General features: G+C 29.9%; 1 protein-coding gene across 1 annotated transcript in view; it reads right to left on the bottom strand.

Annotated features, from left to right (window-relative positions):
- Ppcs (phosphopantothenoylcysteine synthetase) overlaps nucleotides 1-17988 on the bottom strand; it is a 90827-nt gene that overhangs the window by 45093 nt on the left and 27746 nt on the right. The window contains exon 3 of the mRNA XM_075292585.1: nucleotides 2644-3087. Coding sequence (XP_075148700.1) covers nucleotides 2644-3087 — 444 coding nt within the window. The remainder of the gene's footprint in view (nucleotides 1-2643; nucleotides 3088-17988) is intronic.

The following is a 17988-nucleotide window of genomic DNA, read 5'->3' as shown; positions in this document are numbered from 1 at the left end:
GCAAAAAAATGTTCTGATTCAATCACGAAATTATTTGATCTAGTTAATTTTTTAATTGAAATGTCTTCAATCACAGTTTTAATTGGGCATAGAAAAAATTATTGATTAAAAAATTAATTGATTTCATTAGCAAATTTCAATTAATTTTTTTAATTGATTCAATTAAAAATTTAATTGATGTTGATTGTAAAACTCAGTTAATTTCTTAATTAAAAAAGAAAACTATTTTCAATTACTTTCTAAATTGGCTTAGGGTTTTTATTCGGATTAACCAATTGATTGTTTGAAATACATTTTTAATTAAAAATTGACTTAGTCTTCCTAATTTGATTAAAACGTTAATTGTATCAATTAATTTTTTAATTAAAAATTTAAAAATTTTCTATCATTGACTTAATTAACTTAATGTTTCTATCTTGAGTAAAAAGTTAATTGTATCAATTAATTTATTAATTGAAAAAATTTTCAACTTCAATTAACATTTTAATTGGAAATATTTTGGTGATATTTTTCTGTGTAGTATATTTGGTTGGGTATGCATGAGTTAGCTAGCATTAAGCATTAATATATGGTTGGCTATTTCATAAAACAAAAAATTTTATCTGGTTTATTAAAAACAAATCAAGCAATTCATATCCTTTTTCTCCTCGCCCGCCTTATTTGCTGAGTCTACTTGAAAGCAAAAAAATGAAAAGAAGAACAATGCCTGAATGCACGTGTTCCGGCAATATTAAATTAGAAATATACCATAGAAAAAACTCTTTGAAATTGAAATCCATAAATCAATATTTAACAAACAAAACGCAATTCTATGAAATCGAATTGCACCATAACATAGACGACAAAAAAATCAAAACGTTTGCATTGAACAAAAGCCCAATGACTGGTAGACATCCCCAATAGTCTACAAAAAAATGAGAAGGCGTAAAAGAAAGTAGTGAGAGTAGTGGACTTAGTGGGAGGTTGTTTAAAGGAAAATGAAAATGGAAAATTCAAATTTTATTTTTAGAATATTTACCGGCAGAGTATTCAATCAAGAGATTCATTTTTCCATTTTTGAATTGGAGATGACGTTTTGTTTAATGAAAGACCAGTGTGACAAAAATTCTTGGTTCGTTTTTACGGTAAACAACTAAGGAGAGAAAGACTTGCAGTTTGTGTGGACCTACATTGGGATAACAAAGACCGGATATACAGAAAAAAAATCCTGTAGTGAAACTAATGCTTAATCTAGTTTAATTTTATTGCAAAAAATATTTGTTTGTAGTAAAATTTTATTTTATTTTTTTCCTCGGTCCACCGAAAATGTTCATTATCCCAAGTATGACTCAAAAATGTTATGAATTATACGTGGGTACACACCAAAAAATTTTTTTCTGATTCAATCACGAAATTAATTGATCCAATTAATTTTTTAATTGAAATTTCTTCAATCACAGAAATGATAGTATCAATAAAAAAATTAATTGAAGGTCAATTTAAAAATATATTGATCCAATTAAAAAATTAATTGATACTATTATTTTTTGTGATTGATTTTTGTTTCAATTAAAAAATTTGTTGATTCAATTTTTAATAGAATATTTTTTAAAACTCAATTAAAATTTTAATTGGAAAATTTTTCGTGAAATTTTTTTCTGTGTACAAATTTCAAAGACCATACACATAAATTCAATTTGAACTCAAAACAGAAGAAAATTTTCGTACGATTCCTAAAAAGAAAGAATGAACTACAGTATGGTTAAAATAGTCATGATTTGGCACCAATGGTGTTTTCTTTACTTTTAGTCCATTTTTTCTTCCAGGAGCAGTGTTACCAGTATTTTCCGAGCTCTTGTCCCCAAAATGGAACGCTTTCATTCCAAAAAAACCCCAATTTAATTTAAAATTCCCCACAAAAACCCCCAATAAATCTTTAGAAAGTTTTTTGAAAAAAGTAAAGGAATAGACTCTGCTGTAGAAAATCCGTAAAAAATAGAAATTGGAAAAATATGCAATTTTTGTTATACCAGTTTGCGAGTTACAAAATGATGAAGATTGCAAAACACAAAACGGGTGCTCAAAATATCATCTGATACAAACCTAATCAGATCTAATTATCGGTATAAAGAGTCATCGATTTTTTTTCTTATGCAAATCATCTTCTAATTACTCGAGAAATAAAAATGGGAGTACGGTCACGTGTATTTGGTGTCCCGATATGAATTATATTCAATATGTATGGGATATATTTTCCAAATCAGTTATGTACGCAGAAGAGTCCTTACGAAATAATTTCACATAGTAAAAAATTTCTTAGGAAACAGAGTAAAATGTAAAGTAGCTCTTGGATGCCCATATAAATACACTGGAATAAAGAGGAGGAGTTTTTTTTATATTTTTGAGATTCTCTATACTTCTTTAAGCCTTTTTTAAGCATGTAGAAGTAAAGAATTTCATATGAACCATAATTCTTAATCTTAATTATTATACTGAAGAGATTTCGAAAATTCCCCACAAAAATCCTCAAATTTGTGGAAATTCCCCAACACAAAAATTTTGTCCCCATCCACGAAAAAATATCCCCGATTTGGGGAAAAATCTCCAATACTGGCAACACTGTCCAGGAGGGTGTATATTTGTAATTAAATATCCTTTACTTACCATCATATCCTGTGGTATATAGAAATCCGAAACTGCGGCAGCCAAAAATAAAACGGCTCTATCCTCAAATGCCGCCAGGCATTCACATGCAGCTCTCAATAGCCACATATAATCGACCACACTGGTAAAACTGACATACAAAATCATTTGTGATTCACGCGCCTGTTTGTATTTGGCCAAAATCGGTGCAAAGACATCCACCGAGTCCGGATTAACGGTAATGGAAGTACTCTGACCATTATCGGTAATATCGAGCATATCAAAAAATTGCTGGCCTGTAAAGTGGCGGGTAAAGGGTTCCAGGGATTTTTGACGATGCATAAATATGACGGCATAATTGTGATCTAGGAAATATTCCGCTGAGGAAGAGCCACGTGTACCAGCACTAAAATTATCCACAAAACGTACAGTATTGTGCTCCAATGGGACGGTTGTGCCACCTGACTGTAAGTAAGAACAAAGTAGAAAAGAGAAATTTATCGATTAGCAAATGAAAATTTATGACAAATCGTAAAAATAAAATTGCGTTTTGTTGTTTTCTTTTGTTAAATGTAATGTAGACTAATAAACAGCAGAAGGTCAAGTATTTAGCGAATGGTAGCAAGAAGTTGGCGATTGATTTCCCAAGGATATTTGAAATAGTATGAAGTAGTTGCAATGAGGTCATAAAGCCAATACAATATGATCACAATTGTTGGTAAACTAGAAACGCAAGTGGACTAAAAGAAATCCATAAAATTTTCTATGAAAATAACAAACGTACTGTAATAACGAAATATTTTTGTCCTGCATTTAGGAAATCTCTACGACATAAGTCTTATTTCATACAGTGCAATAATAAGGCCATAATAGGGCATAAGTTAGAATATTTTTGAGTTTGCAGGTTCCTCTACAAAATCTAAAGTAGTTTATGATCTTGTCAACTGAGCAACTTTGACATTCCATGATATGTCCATATAACTGGGACCAACATTAGGTAAATTGTGGTAGTCGATGGAACATAAAGTCCAAATAACTGATTCCAAAATTTGATGTACTCTTATTGAATATATGACTGAGGATGAAAAGAAAGATAAAGAACGATCTTAATATAATGGGATCAACAGTGGGGATTCTGGCTCATGCAACTGACAACTGCATCTACTATTCATCTAAAGTGACAATCCTATGGTTCGAATAAGGGAGAGAAATTTGGAGTCTGGTTATACGAGATGACCCCAGACACAGCTGGAGTCGACTAATGGAGAACGATGGTTAGGTTAGGTGGCAGCCTTCACTTAGACTATTCAGTCCATTGTGATACCACATTGGTGAACTTCTCTCTTATCACTGAGTGCTGCCCGATTCCATGTTAAGCTCAATGACAAGGGACCTCCTTTTTATAGCCGAGTCCGAACGGCGTTCCACATTGCAGTGAAACCACTTAGAGAAGCTTCGAAACCCTCAGAAATGTCACCAGCATTACTGAGGTGAGATAATCCACCCCTGAAAAACTTTTTGGTGTTCGGTCGAAGCAGGAATCGAACCCACGACCTTGTGTATGCAAGGCGGGCATGCTAACCATTGCACCACGGTGGCTACGGTGGAGAACGAAGGGTAACATTTTTATGGATACCTAAGGGTAATACTTCTATGGTGTGATAATTTGAGAGAGATTGGGGATTGGAGTATATGAGATGGACCTAGACAGACCGTTGCAGTTTCGGGTGCTTCTAACAGAATTTCAAGGTGATAAACATTGTGAATTCGGAGTCAAAGAGACTACAAAGGATATTGTAGAGGAAACGACAAGACCAATATGGTAGTGGATTAGAATGAGTTAGAAAGTGGACAATAAAACCCTATTGATAGATGCAAACAAAGTAAGAGTATCAATAAGACCCCACGGTTGCAACAGTTGGTAGATTTCTACCAAAAATGATAGATTGATTAGTGTTTGGTGGATGGTAGTGTTTGGCTGATGTTTTGGTATATTTTTCAATGTATTTTTCTCCAAAAATTTTCCATAGAAACAAAATTTTGACAAAATTTTCTATAGAAATAATATTTTGACAAAATATTCTATAGAAATAAAATTTTGTAGCTGATAGCCTAAGTAGCTAATGCTACATTTTCTCTCTATTATTCTTGTATTTACTATAAGTTTAATAAATAAATAAATAAAATTTTGACAAAATTTTCTATAGAAATAAAATTTTGACAAAATTTTCTATAGAAATAAAATTTTGACAAAATTTTCTATAGAAATAAAATTTTGACAAAATTTTCTATAGAATTAAAATTTTGACAAAATTTTCTATAGAAATAAAATTTTGACAAAATTTTCTATAGAAATAAAATTTTGACAAAATTTTCTATAGAAATAAAATTTTGACAAAATTTTCTATAGAAATAAAATTTTGACAAAATTTTCTATAGAAATAAAATTTTGACAAAATTTTCTATAGAAAGAAAATTTTGACAAAATTTTCTATAGAAATAAAATATTGAAAAATTTTTCTATAGAAATAAAATTTTGACAAAATTTTCTATAGAAATAAAATTTTGACAAAATTTTCTATAGAAATAAAATTTTGACAAAATTTTCTATAGAATTAAAATTTTGACAAAATTTTCTATAGAATTAAAATTTTGACAAAATTTTCTATAGAAATAAAATTTTGACAAAATTTTCTATAGAAATAAAATTTTGACAAAATTTTCTATAGAAATAAAATTTTGACAAAATTTTCTATAGAAATAAAATTTTGACAAAATTTTCTTCAGAACATTTTTTTGTTTGGTAGTTTTTGGTAGAAATTTCTCCACATTTTGGTAGATTATATGTGGTTCGAGTGTCAACCGTGTAGGACCCACCGCTTGAATTTTGGGTGATATTTGAGAAATTTGTTCAAATGGTACCAAATAAACGTTTTTTTCTCATAGTATGATATGTGAAGATCCCCTCAGCAATATCAACATCAAGATTATGCACTGAAAAAAAGCATACTCGGTTCCAAAGATTTTGTCTTTACTTTAAAAAATTTGGTATTGATTCCGAGCCAAAGAAGCGGAGAATACAAGTAAGGATACTTTTAAGACACAATTCTCTTTTAAATTTAGGTTTTATGTACTTGCTTCTAGGAAGCAAATTTTAATTTTTCGCTTTCTCAGCTTTTTTTCTTCATATGCTATCAAAGTCCTTTAAAAACGAGTTAACGGCAACTTTATTTTCCAAATTAGGACTCGACTTCCAGTAGAAATTATGCTATGTTTGAAGTAAAAAACTTCTTTAAAATAAAGTTTTGAAAAACATGTCCTATATTTGAACAATTTTTTGCTTTGTAGTCAAGATGCAAAAAGACAACAAATTTAAAGACAATTTCATTAAATTTAAAGAATTTTTCTGAATTATTAAAGTCAAGTTGACCTTAGCCTATAAATTTTTTCTTTCATGTTAAGATACCCATTTTTAAGTCAAATCACTTAATTATAAGGACAATACGACTTCATTGAAAAGTTTATCGACTTGTGGACAAGGAAAATAACTTTATTTTAGAGAAATGCGTCTTCTATGCTAAGCAAAATTTGTATTCGTATTTTAAAGACATGAAATCTTTGACCTCACGACAATATTTTTTTCAGTGTGGGGTGAGAGTAACAATTGATTTAGAATTAGTCAAATTTTCGACTGCTTTCAAAATTTGAAAAATTCGACTTTTGCCATTATTGAAAAATTTCGGTTAATTTTCGGCATAGAACAAGCTACATAACTTTCGATTCAATCGTCTTTTGAGTCGAGTAGTTGATTTTGACCAATATCAAAAGTCGATTAAACTTAATTTTGAATAAAAGACTGCTTTTAGATTTTGCCAAATTAAGAAGTTGACAGCCAAGAAACCCATAATTTTAATGAGAGAATTGTCAATTTTTTTGCCAAAACTACACCCTCATCATCACCAATGAGTTTATGATTTGAGATGAGAATTTAGATATTATCAGCCATGGTGAAACTCAACGAACAAGATTGAACTGCGTCACGTTGTTTCAATACTGACACCGTATAATTAATCGTCCAAATTCCTTATAATCAAGTACTTTAGAGATTACGGATATAATCTCAAATTACAGTGGGGTGGGCGGATGCTTTATAAGGTTGTCGAATGTAAACCTTAAGATTTCGAGGTATTTTTTTATTGGAGGTAGCTTACCATGGTTCAAAATTGGTAAGTAACAAACAAATGTGTGGATTCGTGGTTCTACTTATGAAAATCGGTTGTATTGTAAATGAAATCAACCTGCGATAGTAAGTGATTATTCTCAAGCATACGGTATTGCTGGGGGTACGGTACAAATGCTCTTGGTAAGCAGTTTATCACTGCAACTCATAAGCGTAGGAAGGCCTCTGGGGAGGGGGCTTAGGCCCCCCCAGAAAAATTTTAGCCCCCCCAGAATTTGAAAACCTATTTACGATTTTCCATTTTTATAAAAAATAAACAAGCCCAGCCAAAAAAGCGTCGCCAAAAAAGTAATGAAAATGATCTTTTTGGATCCGCAAGCGGTGCAAAATTGGCGAAGAAGCGATGAATTTAACATGGGCTTGTCATAGGACGGAAGTCCTCCATTTCAACAGCCGTTGCACTGAATTTGCATCACTTCTTTAGGTGTGATCCGAATTCAATGTTTTGAATGTAAATTAAAAAATTGTTATATTTTGTCAAATAAATAATTTTTATAATTTTTAATGGATCATAATGCTTATCGGAAACGTTTGACCTCAAATATTTTCAAAAATTCACAAGTTTTTCAGATTGGATTTAGAATTTTTTTCGACAAAATTTAAATTATTTGTACCACTTTATGAATTCTTACTTCGTTTTTAAGATATTTGAAACAAAAAAGTTAATATTTCCCATTAAAAGTATGAAAAAACCAAGTTATCAGAAATTTAATTACAGAACTTCCTGAGTAGTTAAAATAAAGAACATCATTGGGAGTACATCTTCTGGAAATGCTTTTAAAGTTGTGCCTTTGGAAGAACTTCCAAATTTTTTTGCTGGGAAATGTGTGGAACTACTTTTAGTTGCTTTATTATAAATTAATTTTCGAGTTATTTTGATGTCTAATTTTTTTATTCATTTTTATGAAATAAAACATTAATTGAAATATAAATAAATGAAATATAAATTTTTAGCTAGGGGGGCTATAGCCCCCCCTAGGAAAATTGTCTAGCTACGCTAATGCTGCAACTATCATTTTTTGCTGTGAAAGACTATCACTACCAAGTTTTTGCTAGGAAAGACTATCGAAGTGTCCTTTTAAAGTTGCGGTCTTCTGGAGCTCGACCGAAAAAAAACAATAATCGGCCGAAGCCAAATGTTTTTCCAAAGAAAATATAATTGGACATGTTTGGAATGTTGTACTTTAACCATATTTAATTGAACAAAGACATAAAAAAACAATAAAAGGTAATTCGGACCAAGTCTTAAATACTCTTTTAAAATTTAGAGACCTTTTAGTATAAAAAATTCAGCAGTTTGATAAAAAAATATTGTAACATTTTCTCCATGCAAACTCGAAAAATACGCCCCCCTGCACTGAGCAATTGTTTGCTGGCCACGCTTGCCGGTGAAGCCCTTAGGTTAGGTTAGGTGGCAGACCGATATTTCAGGCTCACTTAGACTATTCAGTCCATTGTGATACCACATCACTTATCACTGAGTGCTGCCCGATTCCATGTTAAGCTCAATGACAAGGGACCTCCTTTTTATAGCCGAATCCGAACGGCGTTCCACACTGCAGTGAAACCACTTAGAGAAGCTTTGAAACCCTCAGAAATGTCACCAGCATTACTGAGGTGGGATAATCCACCGCTGAAAAACTTTTTTGTGTTCGGTCGAAGCAGGAATCGAACCCACGACCTTGTGTATGCAAGGCGGGCATGCTAAACATTGCACACGGTGGTTCCCCGGTGATGACCTTAAATTTTTTTTATAGCCACTGATCTTAAACGTTAAAAAGAAGAATTCTTTCAATATAAAAATTTGTTCCGGTTACGTTTGTTTTATTTCTACTGGGTGTTTTGACTGGGACAGATTCGATATGAAGTAAATTATGAAAAAAAAAGCCGTTTAATGTCGAAGTCCGATTCGTTGCCGATTATCGAATTTTGGCCGAAACCGATGTTTCGCTCAAGCTCTATTTGATTGAAATAACTGGAAAGATTAATAAGATAAATATTTAACGTATCGCCGACATCACAACAAAAGGCCCAGATGGTTAATAAGTTGTTTAGGGTAACAATTCTGATATTTTTATTTTTCTAACATTTTCAAAATATTTGCCATTTGATTGAGACAGCTTAAAAAATGACCATGTTTTCCAACCTAAATAAAAATTACAGATTAAAGCGAATGACCAACGCATAAAAACAATGTTAAGACCTTAAATTATTTACAATTTATTTAAATGACTAATTACATGTCATTAATTGTAAGTAGAAAATCCTAATTGTAACATTTACCAAGAATTTACCTAGTTTGCTATTAGCTCACATACAGCACACCTAAACAGCTGTGCCTCCCTCAACCGCCTCTTTGCATTTTACTTTTACGAGTGTGTGTGGCCAAAAGTAATTGCTCGAAATTAACAGAATTGTGGTAGCTTTGAGAAATTCCAGTTGAATCATTTAAATAATGGGAAACCATCTGCATCGTAGAGGGTCAAAGAAAAAATCTACGGACCAAGAACCCACCACATGACGGAATATATTCCTTTGTCAGATTAAAAAAGACTTAAACGTGAAATAGACATACAATTTTATGCCACCAAAAGGAAATGAGAGTGGCATATGGACGACACCCAGAAGCGGCATATAGAAATATAACCATTTGTCAAATGTGTCCATCAAACCACAAATTAAATGAAAAATAGAAAATAAAATGGAAAAAGCAAAAAACGAAAGCAATTCGTAATTATTTTGCACACCAGTGCTTCCCATGATATCTGTGTTTTTTATAGAATTTCCCATGTAAATCACAGCCTTATAACACGAATAAATTTAATAGACCCATGTACTCAAACATTATGAATCGATGATATCGTTTTTTTTTTAAGATTTGGGCTTAGTATCTTCATTTCTTGTGGATGGATGCCAAAATTTTTATATTTAACCAAAAAGCAAGTGTGAATATTTGCGATAAGACCAGCAAGTCGATTTAGATCCGTTTAGCTTTGGTTTTTTACACAGTCTGATGATGACAATTTCTCGAAAGAGCAGGTGTCCCAATTTGGACATATTGAAATCTTAGGACACCCAAAAAACTTTGATATTACAAATGAGGCGTGTGCGAAAAAAAGAAATATGATTTACAAATGATGACATATGTCATAGATACAAGGCATGTTTTTTAGTTTCTCATACATAGAGAAAAACTGCAAACTCGCACATATAATATATCACAATAAAACAAAACACAAGTTCACAAGAGTTAAATGATTTTTAACTATAATTAAGAATTTTAGAATTGATTTAACTAAGTTATATTTATTTTAAATGTTTTTTAAATGTTTTTATATTAATATATATTAAATTTTGTGTGGGATGGGAGTATAAAGTACCCCTTAACAACATGAGCCTCAAACGATAATGTTAACCAAAAATTTTATTTATATAGAAAATTTTGTCAAAATTTTATTTTTATAGAAAATTTTGTTTAAATTTTATTTTTAAAGAAAGTTTTATTAAAATTTTATTTTATAGAAAATTTTATCAAAATTTTATTTTTATAGAAAATTTTATCAAAAACAAACCCAGCCAACTACATTCAAATCGATGATTTGAGTTTGGCAAAGGAAAAAGAGATATGCTTGCAAAATTTGTTCAGGCAGTAGCCGACTATGAAACCTTTTTTCGGAAGGTTCAAGTGTAGTTCATTTTGGGTTGAGTGAATTACCCGAACTTATTCTGATAATTGGTTAATAGTTTTGCTGCAAGTAGAGGATGCTGATGAATAATGTGGTAATTCCTATAGGGCTTTGCCCAAATAAATGTGACAAGCATACTTTTGTACTGTTGGTTAAGCTACAATTGTAGTTTAGTCAATGCATGGTTTTAAGCTGAAATCAAAAACAACAATAATGATTGAAGAGAAACCAACAATAACAAACAAAACGAAAACATTTTATTTTTATAGAAAATTTTATCAAAATTTTATTTCTATAGAAACTTTTGTCAAAATTTTAATTCTATTTAACATTTTGTTAAAATTTTATTTTTATAGAAAATTTTGTCAAAGTTTTATTTTTATAGAATATTTTGTCAAAATGTTATTTCTATAGTAAATCTTATCAAAATTTTATTTCTACAGAAACTTTTGTCAAAATTTTAAGTCTACTGAAAATTTTGTCAAAATTTTAATTCTAGTGAAAATTTTATCTAAATCTTATTTTTACATAAAATTTAGACAAAATTTTATTTTTTTTTTAAGTTGACTTTATTTTGTAAATCGAAGCCTCATTTATCACAAATTACAATAAGACTACAAAAGTATTTTAAAATCAAGAAAAAAAAACAAATTAAACTAATTATAATATTAATTTAAACAGAATAATCTTCTAAATAAATCGGGTTTTATCATTACAATCTATTCGTTTATTTCTAAATTTTATCAAAATTTTATTTTATAGAAAATGTTGCTAAAATTTTATTTCTATGGAAAATTTTGTCAACATTTTATTTCTATAGAAAATTTTGTCAAAATTGTATTTCTATAGAAAATTTTGTCAAAATTTTATTTCTATAGAAAATTTTGTCAAAATTTTATTTCTATAGAAAATTTTGTCAAAATTTTATCTCTATAGAAAATTTTGTCAAAATTTTATTTCTATAGAAAATTTTGTCAAAATTTTGTCAAAATTGTATTTCAATAGAAAATTTTGTCACAGTTTTATTTTTATTAAAAATTTTGTGAAAATTTTATTTTGATTTCTATTTCATCAAAATTTTATTTCTATAGAAACTATTGTCAAAATTTTATTTTTATGGAAAATTTTGTGAAAATTTTATTTTTATGGAAAATTTTGTGAAAATTTTATTTTTATAGAAAATTTTGTCAAAATTTTATTTTTATCGAAAATTTTGTCAAAATTTTATTTTTATAGAAAATTTTGTCAAAATTTTATTTTTATCGAAAATTTTGTCAAAATTCTATTTTTATAGAAAATTTTGTCAAAATTGTATTTCAATAGAAAATTTTGTCAAAGTTTTATTTTTATTGAAAATTTTGTCAAAATTTTATTTTTATTGAAAATTTTGTCAAAATTTTATTTTGATTTCTATTTAATCAAAATTTTATTTCTATAGAAACTATTGTCAAAATTTTATTTCTATAGAAACTTTTGTCAACATTTTATTTCTATAGAAAATTTTGTTAATTTTTTTTTTCTATAGAAAATTTCATAATGAAATTTTGTTATTTTTTTCCTATAGAAAATTTTGTCAATATTTTTTTCTATAGAAAATTTTGTCAACATTTTATTTCTATAGAAATTTTTGTCAAAATTTTATTTCTATAGAAAATTTTGTTAAATTTTTTTCCTATAGAAAATTCTGTTAAATTTTTTTTCCTATAGAAAATTTTGTCAAAATTTTATTTCTATAGAAAATTTTGTCAATATTTTTTTCTATAGAAACTTTTGTCAAAATTTTTTTTCTATAGAAAATTTTGTCAAAATTTTATTTCTATAGAAAATTTTGTCAAAATTTTATTTCTATAGAAAATTTTGTCAAAATTTTATTTCTATAGAAAATTTTGTCAAAATTTTATTTCTATAGAAAATATTGTCAAAAATTTATTTCTATAGAAAATATTGTCAAAAATTTATTTTTATAGTTTCGAAGTCAACGAAACCACGTAGGGAAAATCAAATTAAATGGTTGGCTAGTAGCTCAAAGAAAAACCTTACAATTTCCATGCACGAATGTGGAAAATTGCTAAACATTGTGTTCTCTGACGAGAAAATTTTCCCAATTGAGCAATCCAAAAATTCTATTTTTAACCGAGCGCACGAAAATTTAGGGTAAGGAACAACCATCCAAAGTAAATTTCCTTCTCATTTCCTTTTTGAGATTTCAATCAATGAAAATATATTCACACAATAACATAGGATTGTTTGAATTTGTAACATCTCTTGTAATCAGTGATTGACATAGTAATTATTAGTTTCTTATCCTCAGATTAATACTAAACCAGGGAATAGCCTATGTTAATATCTTAGCAATTATTAAAAATCAATACCAACTTTGTTTGGCTGATACTGTGCAAAAAAATAAACTTCACTCTTCAGGAACTAATTCTTAATTCCCGATATTTAATTTCGCATTGATAATAAAATAAAAGAAGGATAAAATACAATAAACCGGGTATCATTTTATGGGCACACTATTCCCCGTGTTGTATAAGACTTTTTGGGAGGGATGCTGTTTTATTGCACTTATGCTGTTGTTTTTTGTGTTTTCGAAAAGAAAATAAAAATCTTTACATGCCTTGGAACATTTGGTATGTAAATCCATTGTGCTTAATGGGGGGAACATTTTTGGGTTATTTTTAAAATTGCCCCCCACTTTTATGGGACTTTGTATCTGTTGTTGTATTCAACATTTTTATAATGATGCCGCCGCATAGTGAATTTTGAATCTTCAGTGTTTCTTGAAGCTATGAAAATCGAGCATTTCCCTTTCATTTGTATGGTGCTCCATAAAGACCTTCTAATTAGGTTGTACAAAATATACAATTGTATTTACACTGAAAAATGAAATTTGTCTGTATGTTCTCCGCCCTATGGTGAAGTTAATAAGAAACAGTATTACAAAATACTAAAAATTTAACAACAATCTTCAATCATTAAGACTTTTTACCTTTAGTATTGGATAAATTACCAATTTTCCAGAATAACTGCTATGCAGTACAACTCTGGCTTCATCTGTTTGCATAAAATCACAAAACCCCAATTTGACATATAGATTATATCTGTCAAATGAATCATTTATAAATAAATTTTGTGTTATTTATTTATTTATTTATTTATTACAAGGTTTAAAATTTATGAAAATGAAAATAAATATAATTAGGTAAAAAACTAATATACACTGAAAAAACAGTGAACCCACCAGGAAGAAAACTTTCGGTTAATTTTAGAAAATTTTGAATATTTGTAGAAAATTTTAACCAAACAGTATTACAAACGATGGCATCACGCCGATGTCATAAAAATAAGTAAATATTTTTCGACAAATTCGAGAAAATTTATTAGACATAACTAAGTTTTTTCACTTGTTAAAGAAAATTTTGTAGTTTGAAGGAAAAACTTAGAGTTCAAAATTGCAAGAATGTCTTTAGTGACATACGAAGTTCATGATGGACACATTTTTGGTAAAATTTACAAATTTAAAGAAATTCTGAACTATTTTGTGGAAAACACGAATTTAGTTAATCTTTATGCTTCATTTGAGTATATTTTTTTCCTCGGTTTTAAAGTGTGATACGGTCAAAATTTGGTCAATATAAACTTGACGTATTTCTTTCAATTTTGCATTTAAAAACCTGAACACCACTCATTTTGAAGGTGTGTGTGTGTAGAATGTTGCTCCTATTTTGATTTTGGATTTCACTCTTCAGTTGTCAAAATGCCGTCCAAGCAAGAAGAGCAGCGTATCAAAATTTTGCTCGCGCATCGCGAAAATCCGAGCTACTCGCACGCAAAGCTGGCAAAATCGCTAAAAGTTGCCAAATCAACCGTTACAAATGTAATTAAAGTGTTTGGGGAACGTTTGTCGACAGCCAGGAAGTCTGGATCGGGTGGAAATCGAAAACCGGAAGCCGCTGAGACGACAAAGAGAGTTGCCGGTAGTTTCAAGCGAAACCCTAACCTCTCTCTCCGACATGTCGCAAATAAGCTGGGTGTATCGTCTAGAACCGTGCATCGAGCCGGACTATCGACTTACAAGAAGGTAGTGACTCCAAATCGGGATGATAAACAAAATACGACGGCCAAAGCGCGATCCCGGAGGATGTACACGACGATGCTGACGAAGTTTGACTGCGTGGCAATGGACGACGAAACCTACGTCAAGGCCGACTACAAGCAGCTTCCGGGACAGGAGTTTTATACGGCAAAAGGAAGGGGAAAGGTAGCAGATATTTTCAAGCATATAAAACTGTCAAAGTTCGTAAAGAAATATCTGGTTTGGCAAGCCACCTGTACCTGTGGCTTGAAAAGCAGCATTTTCATAGCTTCCGGGACTGTCAACCAAGAAATTTACGTGAAAGAGTGTTTGAATAAACGTCTGCTGCCTTTCCTGAAGAAACACGGTTGTTCCGTACTGTTTTGGCCGGATTTGGCATCTTGCCATTACGGTAAAAAGGCCATGGATTGGTACGCCGCCAACAACGTGCAGGTGGTTCCCAAGGACAAGAACCCTCCCAACACGCCAGAGCTCCGCCCAATTGAGAAATACTGGGCTATTGTCAAGCGGAACCTAAAGAAGACCAAAAAAACTGCTAAGGACGAGCAGCAGTTCAAGGCAAACTGGCTTTCTGCGGCGAAGAAGGTGGACAAGGTGGCTGTACAAAATCTGACGGCAGGTGTCAAGCGTGAGGCCCGGCAGTTCGGATTTGGAAAAGCGAAAGCCTAACTGAATATTTTTCCTGAATTTTATACTAATTGAACTTGAAAAAGAAATTTAATTTGATTTTTTAAATAAACGATTTCACCGATTTACACGCGTTTTCCCTTGACCAAATATTGACCGTATCACCCTTTAGTTAATTTAACGAAAGTAAACAAAAAATTATTAGAGTAAAGGAAACTTTCTCCAAACATAATAATTCCGTGAACTAAAATAAAGTTAAATTGGCTTAGTGAAATAGAGAGTTCACTTTTTTTTGAGTGCATTGATATTATTTAAGATTATTTTTTTTCTCACACTCCGACAGACGATATGGGCCAAATAGAGCCTATTTTTCATTAAAAAAAAGGTTATTTGCATCCAAAGATGCAACCAAAATCATTCCTTTAAGGATTTTGGTCCTAGCCAAAGATTGGCCTTAGTTCAAAGACATACGGTGGAGGTACACTCAAAAAAAGTTTACTTGGATTCAAAGATTTTGACCTTCCTTTAAGGATTTTGGTATTGATTCCGAGCCAAAGATGCGGCATCTTTAAAATAAAGACATTTTTTAGCGACCTATCTGTCTTTAAATTTAGGACCAATAAAAATAAAATTAGGATACAGATCTCATTTATCAAATGTTCATTCTCTTTTCGCGGTTTATTAATAAAGGTACTCACATACAAACAAATGTCAGTTTAAAAATCTAAATTATAACGGATACTTCAATGTAAAAAAAACGTTTTCTTAATTCCAAAAAAACTTTAAACCAAAGACGCTAAATCCTCAAAATAAGTCTTAGCCTATATTTGAAGCGTTTTTATCTTTACTCTAAAGTTTCAATATTTCAGTTAATTTGAGGACAATTTCTTTAAATGAAAAATGTGTTTCTTTACTTTAAAGAAAATTAGCCTTAGTTCAAAGTTCATGTGACTTTAACGGAGGGACGAAAATTTACAAAATTTGTGCCTAAATTTAATGAAAACAATTTTTGAACCAAAGATAATAAACTTTATTTTAATTAAAATTTCATTATTTTAAAGAAATTTGTCCTTAATATATTGCAAATTTCGCATCCTAAAATTTAGATTGTGAAATCTTTAATATCACGTATATATTTTTTTCAGTGTAGGCAAATTTCCAAAATTTGTGTCCTAAATTTAATAAAAAAACATATGCACTAACTTATAATACCCTGTTCCACAGTGTGGCGCAGGGTATAAAAATGTTTTTGAAACAATGATTATAAATGAAAATTGTGGCTTATATGCTCTCAAGAAGTCAAATCGGGAGATCAGTCTATATGGGAGCTATATTGAAATATGGTCCGATATAGCTAACTGGACCTGTCTGTAGACAAGGAAACAGTTTGCACAAAATTTTAGCACGATGACTTCGTTATTGAGGGATGTAGCGTGATTACGACAGAGGGGTCGTCTTAGAAATTCTCCCTAATCAAGAATGTATATATTTTATGTACTCGTAAATCGACAATTCGAAGTGTTACAAACGGAATAACAAATTTATTATACCCCCATCACCATCCATTTGTGGTGGATACAATCAAGAAAAAAGTTTACTTGAATCTAAAGACTTTGCCTTAAGGATTTTGGTATTGATTTGGAGCCAACACCCAGAAAAAAGGGGCTCTAATGCCAACTGAACTTTTAGTTCATGAAGATTAGTTGATTTTAGTTCAATTTTGCACAATGTGAGTAAATGTTCCTTATTTGAATAATTTTTTGGTAACTTTAATGACGTGAACTAAAAATAAGAAAAAAAAGTTGTATACAAATATAGTGCACAATTTTCCTACAAAATAAAATAGTTCATATTTTCCTAAAATGACAGAAGTTTGTTTAAATTAAGTTTATAAGTCTCTAAAATTAGTAAATTTTACTAAAATTGTACCTGTCTTGAACTTCGTACAGCACTAAAGACATTTTAACAATTTTTAAATCCAATTTTTTCTTTCAACAAATGAAATTTTCTTAAACAACAGAAAAAAATTATTATTTTTAAAAAAATTTCTTCACTTGGACAAAAAGTATTAACTTATTTATAACATGTTGCAATTAGAAAACTATTTTAGTTAAAATAAACCTACATTTTCTTCCACGGTGGGTTCACTTTTGGGTGAAAGATGCGGCTTCTTCTTTTTAGGAGCTAACATATGTAGCTTTAAATTTAGGCTCTATAAGATTATACAGATTTCATATAAATAAAATTCAATTAATAATTCACATTATAAAAAATCATTCACTGAAAACAATATTTTGTTACTTTCAAAAAAAAAATAAACTAAAGAGTTCTCACCCTATATTTAAAGTTCTCACCATATATTTGAAGATTTTTTATCTGTTGATGTCTCCGTTAATTTATAGACTATTTTTTTACATTAAAATATTTTTCTTCACTTTAAGGAGAATTTTTCTTGCTTCAAATACATACCACATTAGCGAAAATTTCAAAGTTTCGTGTCCTAAATTTAATTTTAAAAAATTTTAAATCAAAGATTATGAAGCTTTTTTTAATTAATATTTCCTTATTTTAAATAAATTTATTCTTAATATTGTCTACATTACGAGTCCTATATTATGGCAATATTTTTTTCTGTGTATAAAAAGAAAGTTCTACTATATCAATACACCGTCAAAACAAGGTGAAAAACGCTTGAATTGAGGTTACTTCCACAA

Source organism: Haematobia irritans, chromosome 1 (assembly GCF_050003625.1).
Source record: "Haematobia irritans isolate KBUSLIRL chromosome 1, ASM5000362v1, whole genome shotgun sequence".
Lineage (NCBI taxonomy): Eukaryota > Metazoa > Arthropoda > Insecta > Diptera > Muscidae > Haematobia > Haematobia irritans.
The sequence above is the reverse complement of the archived record's forward strand: the minus strand, read 5'-3'. Positions and strand labels throughout refer to the sequence as shown.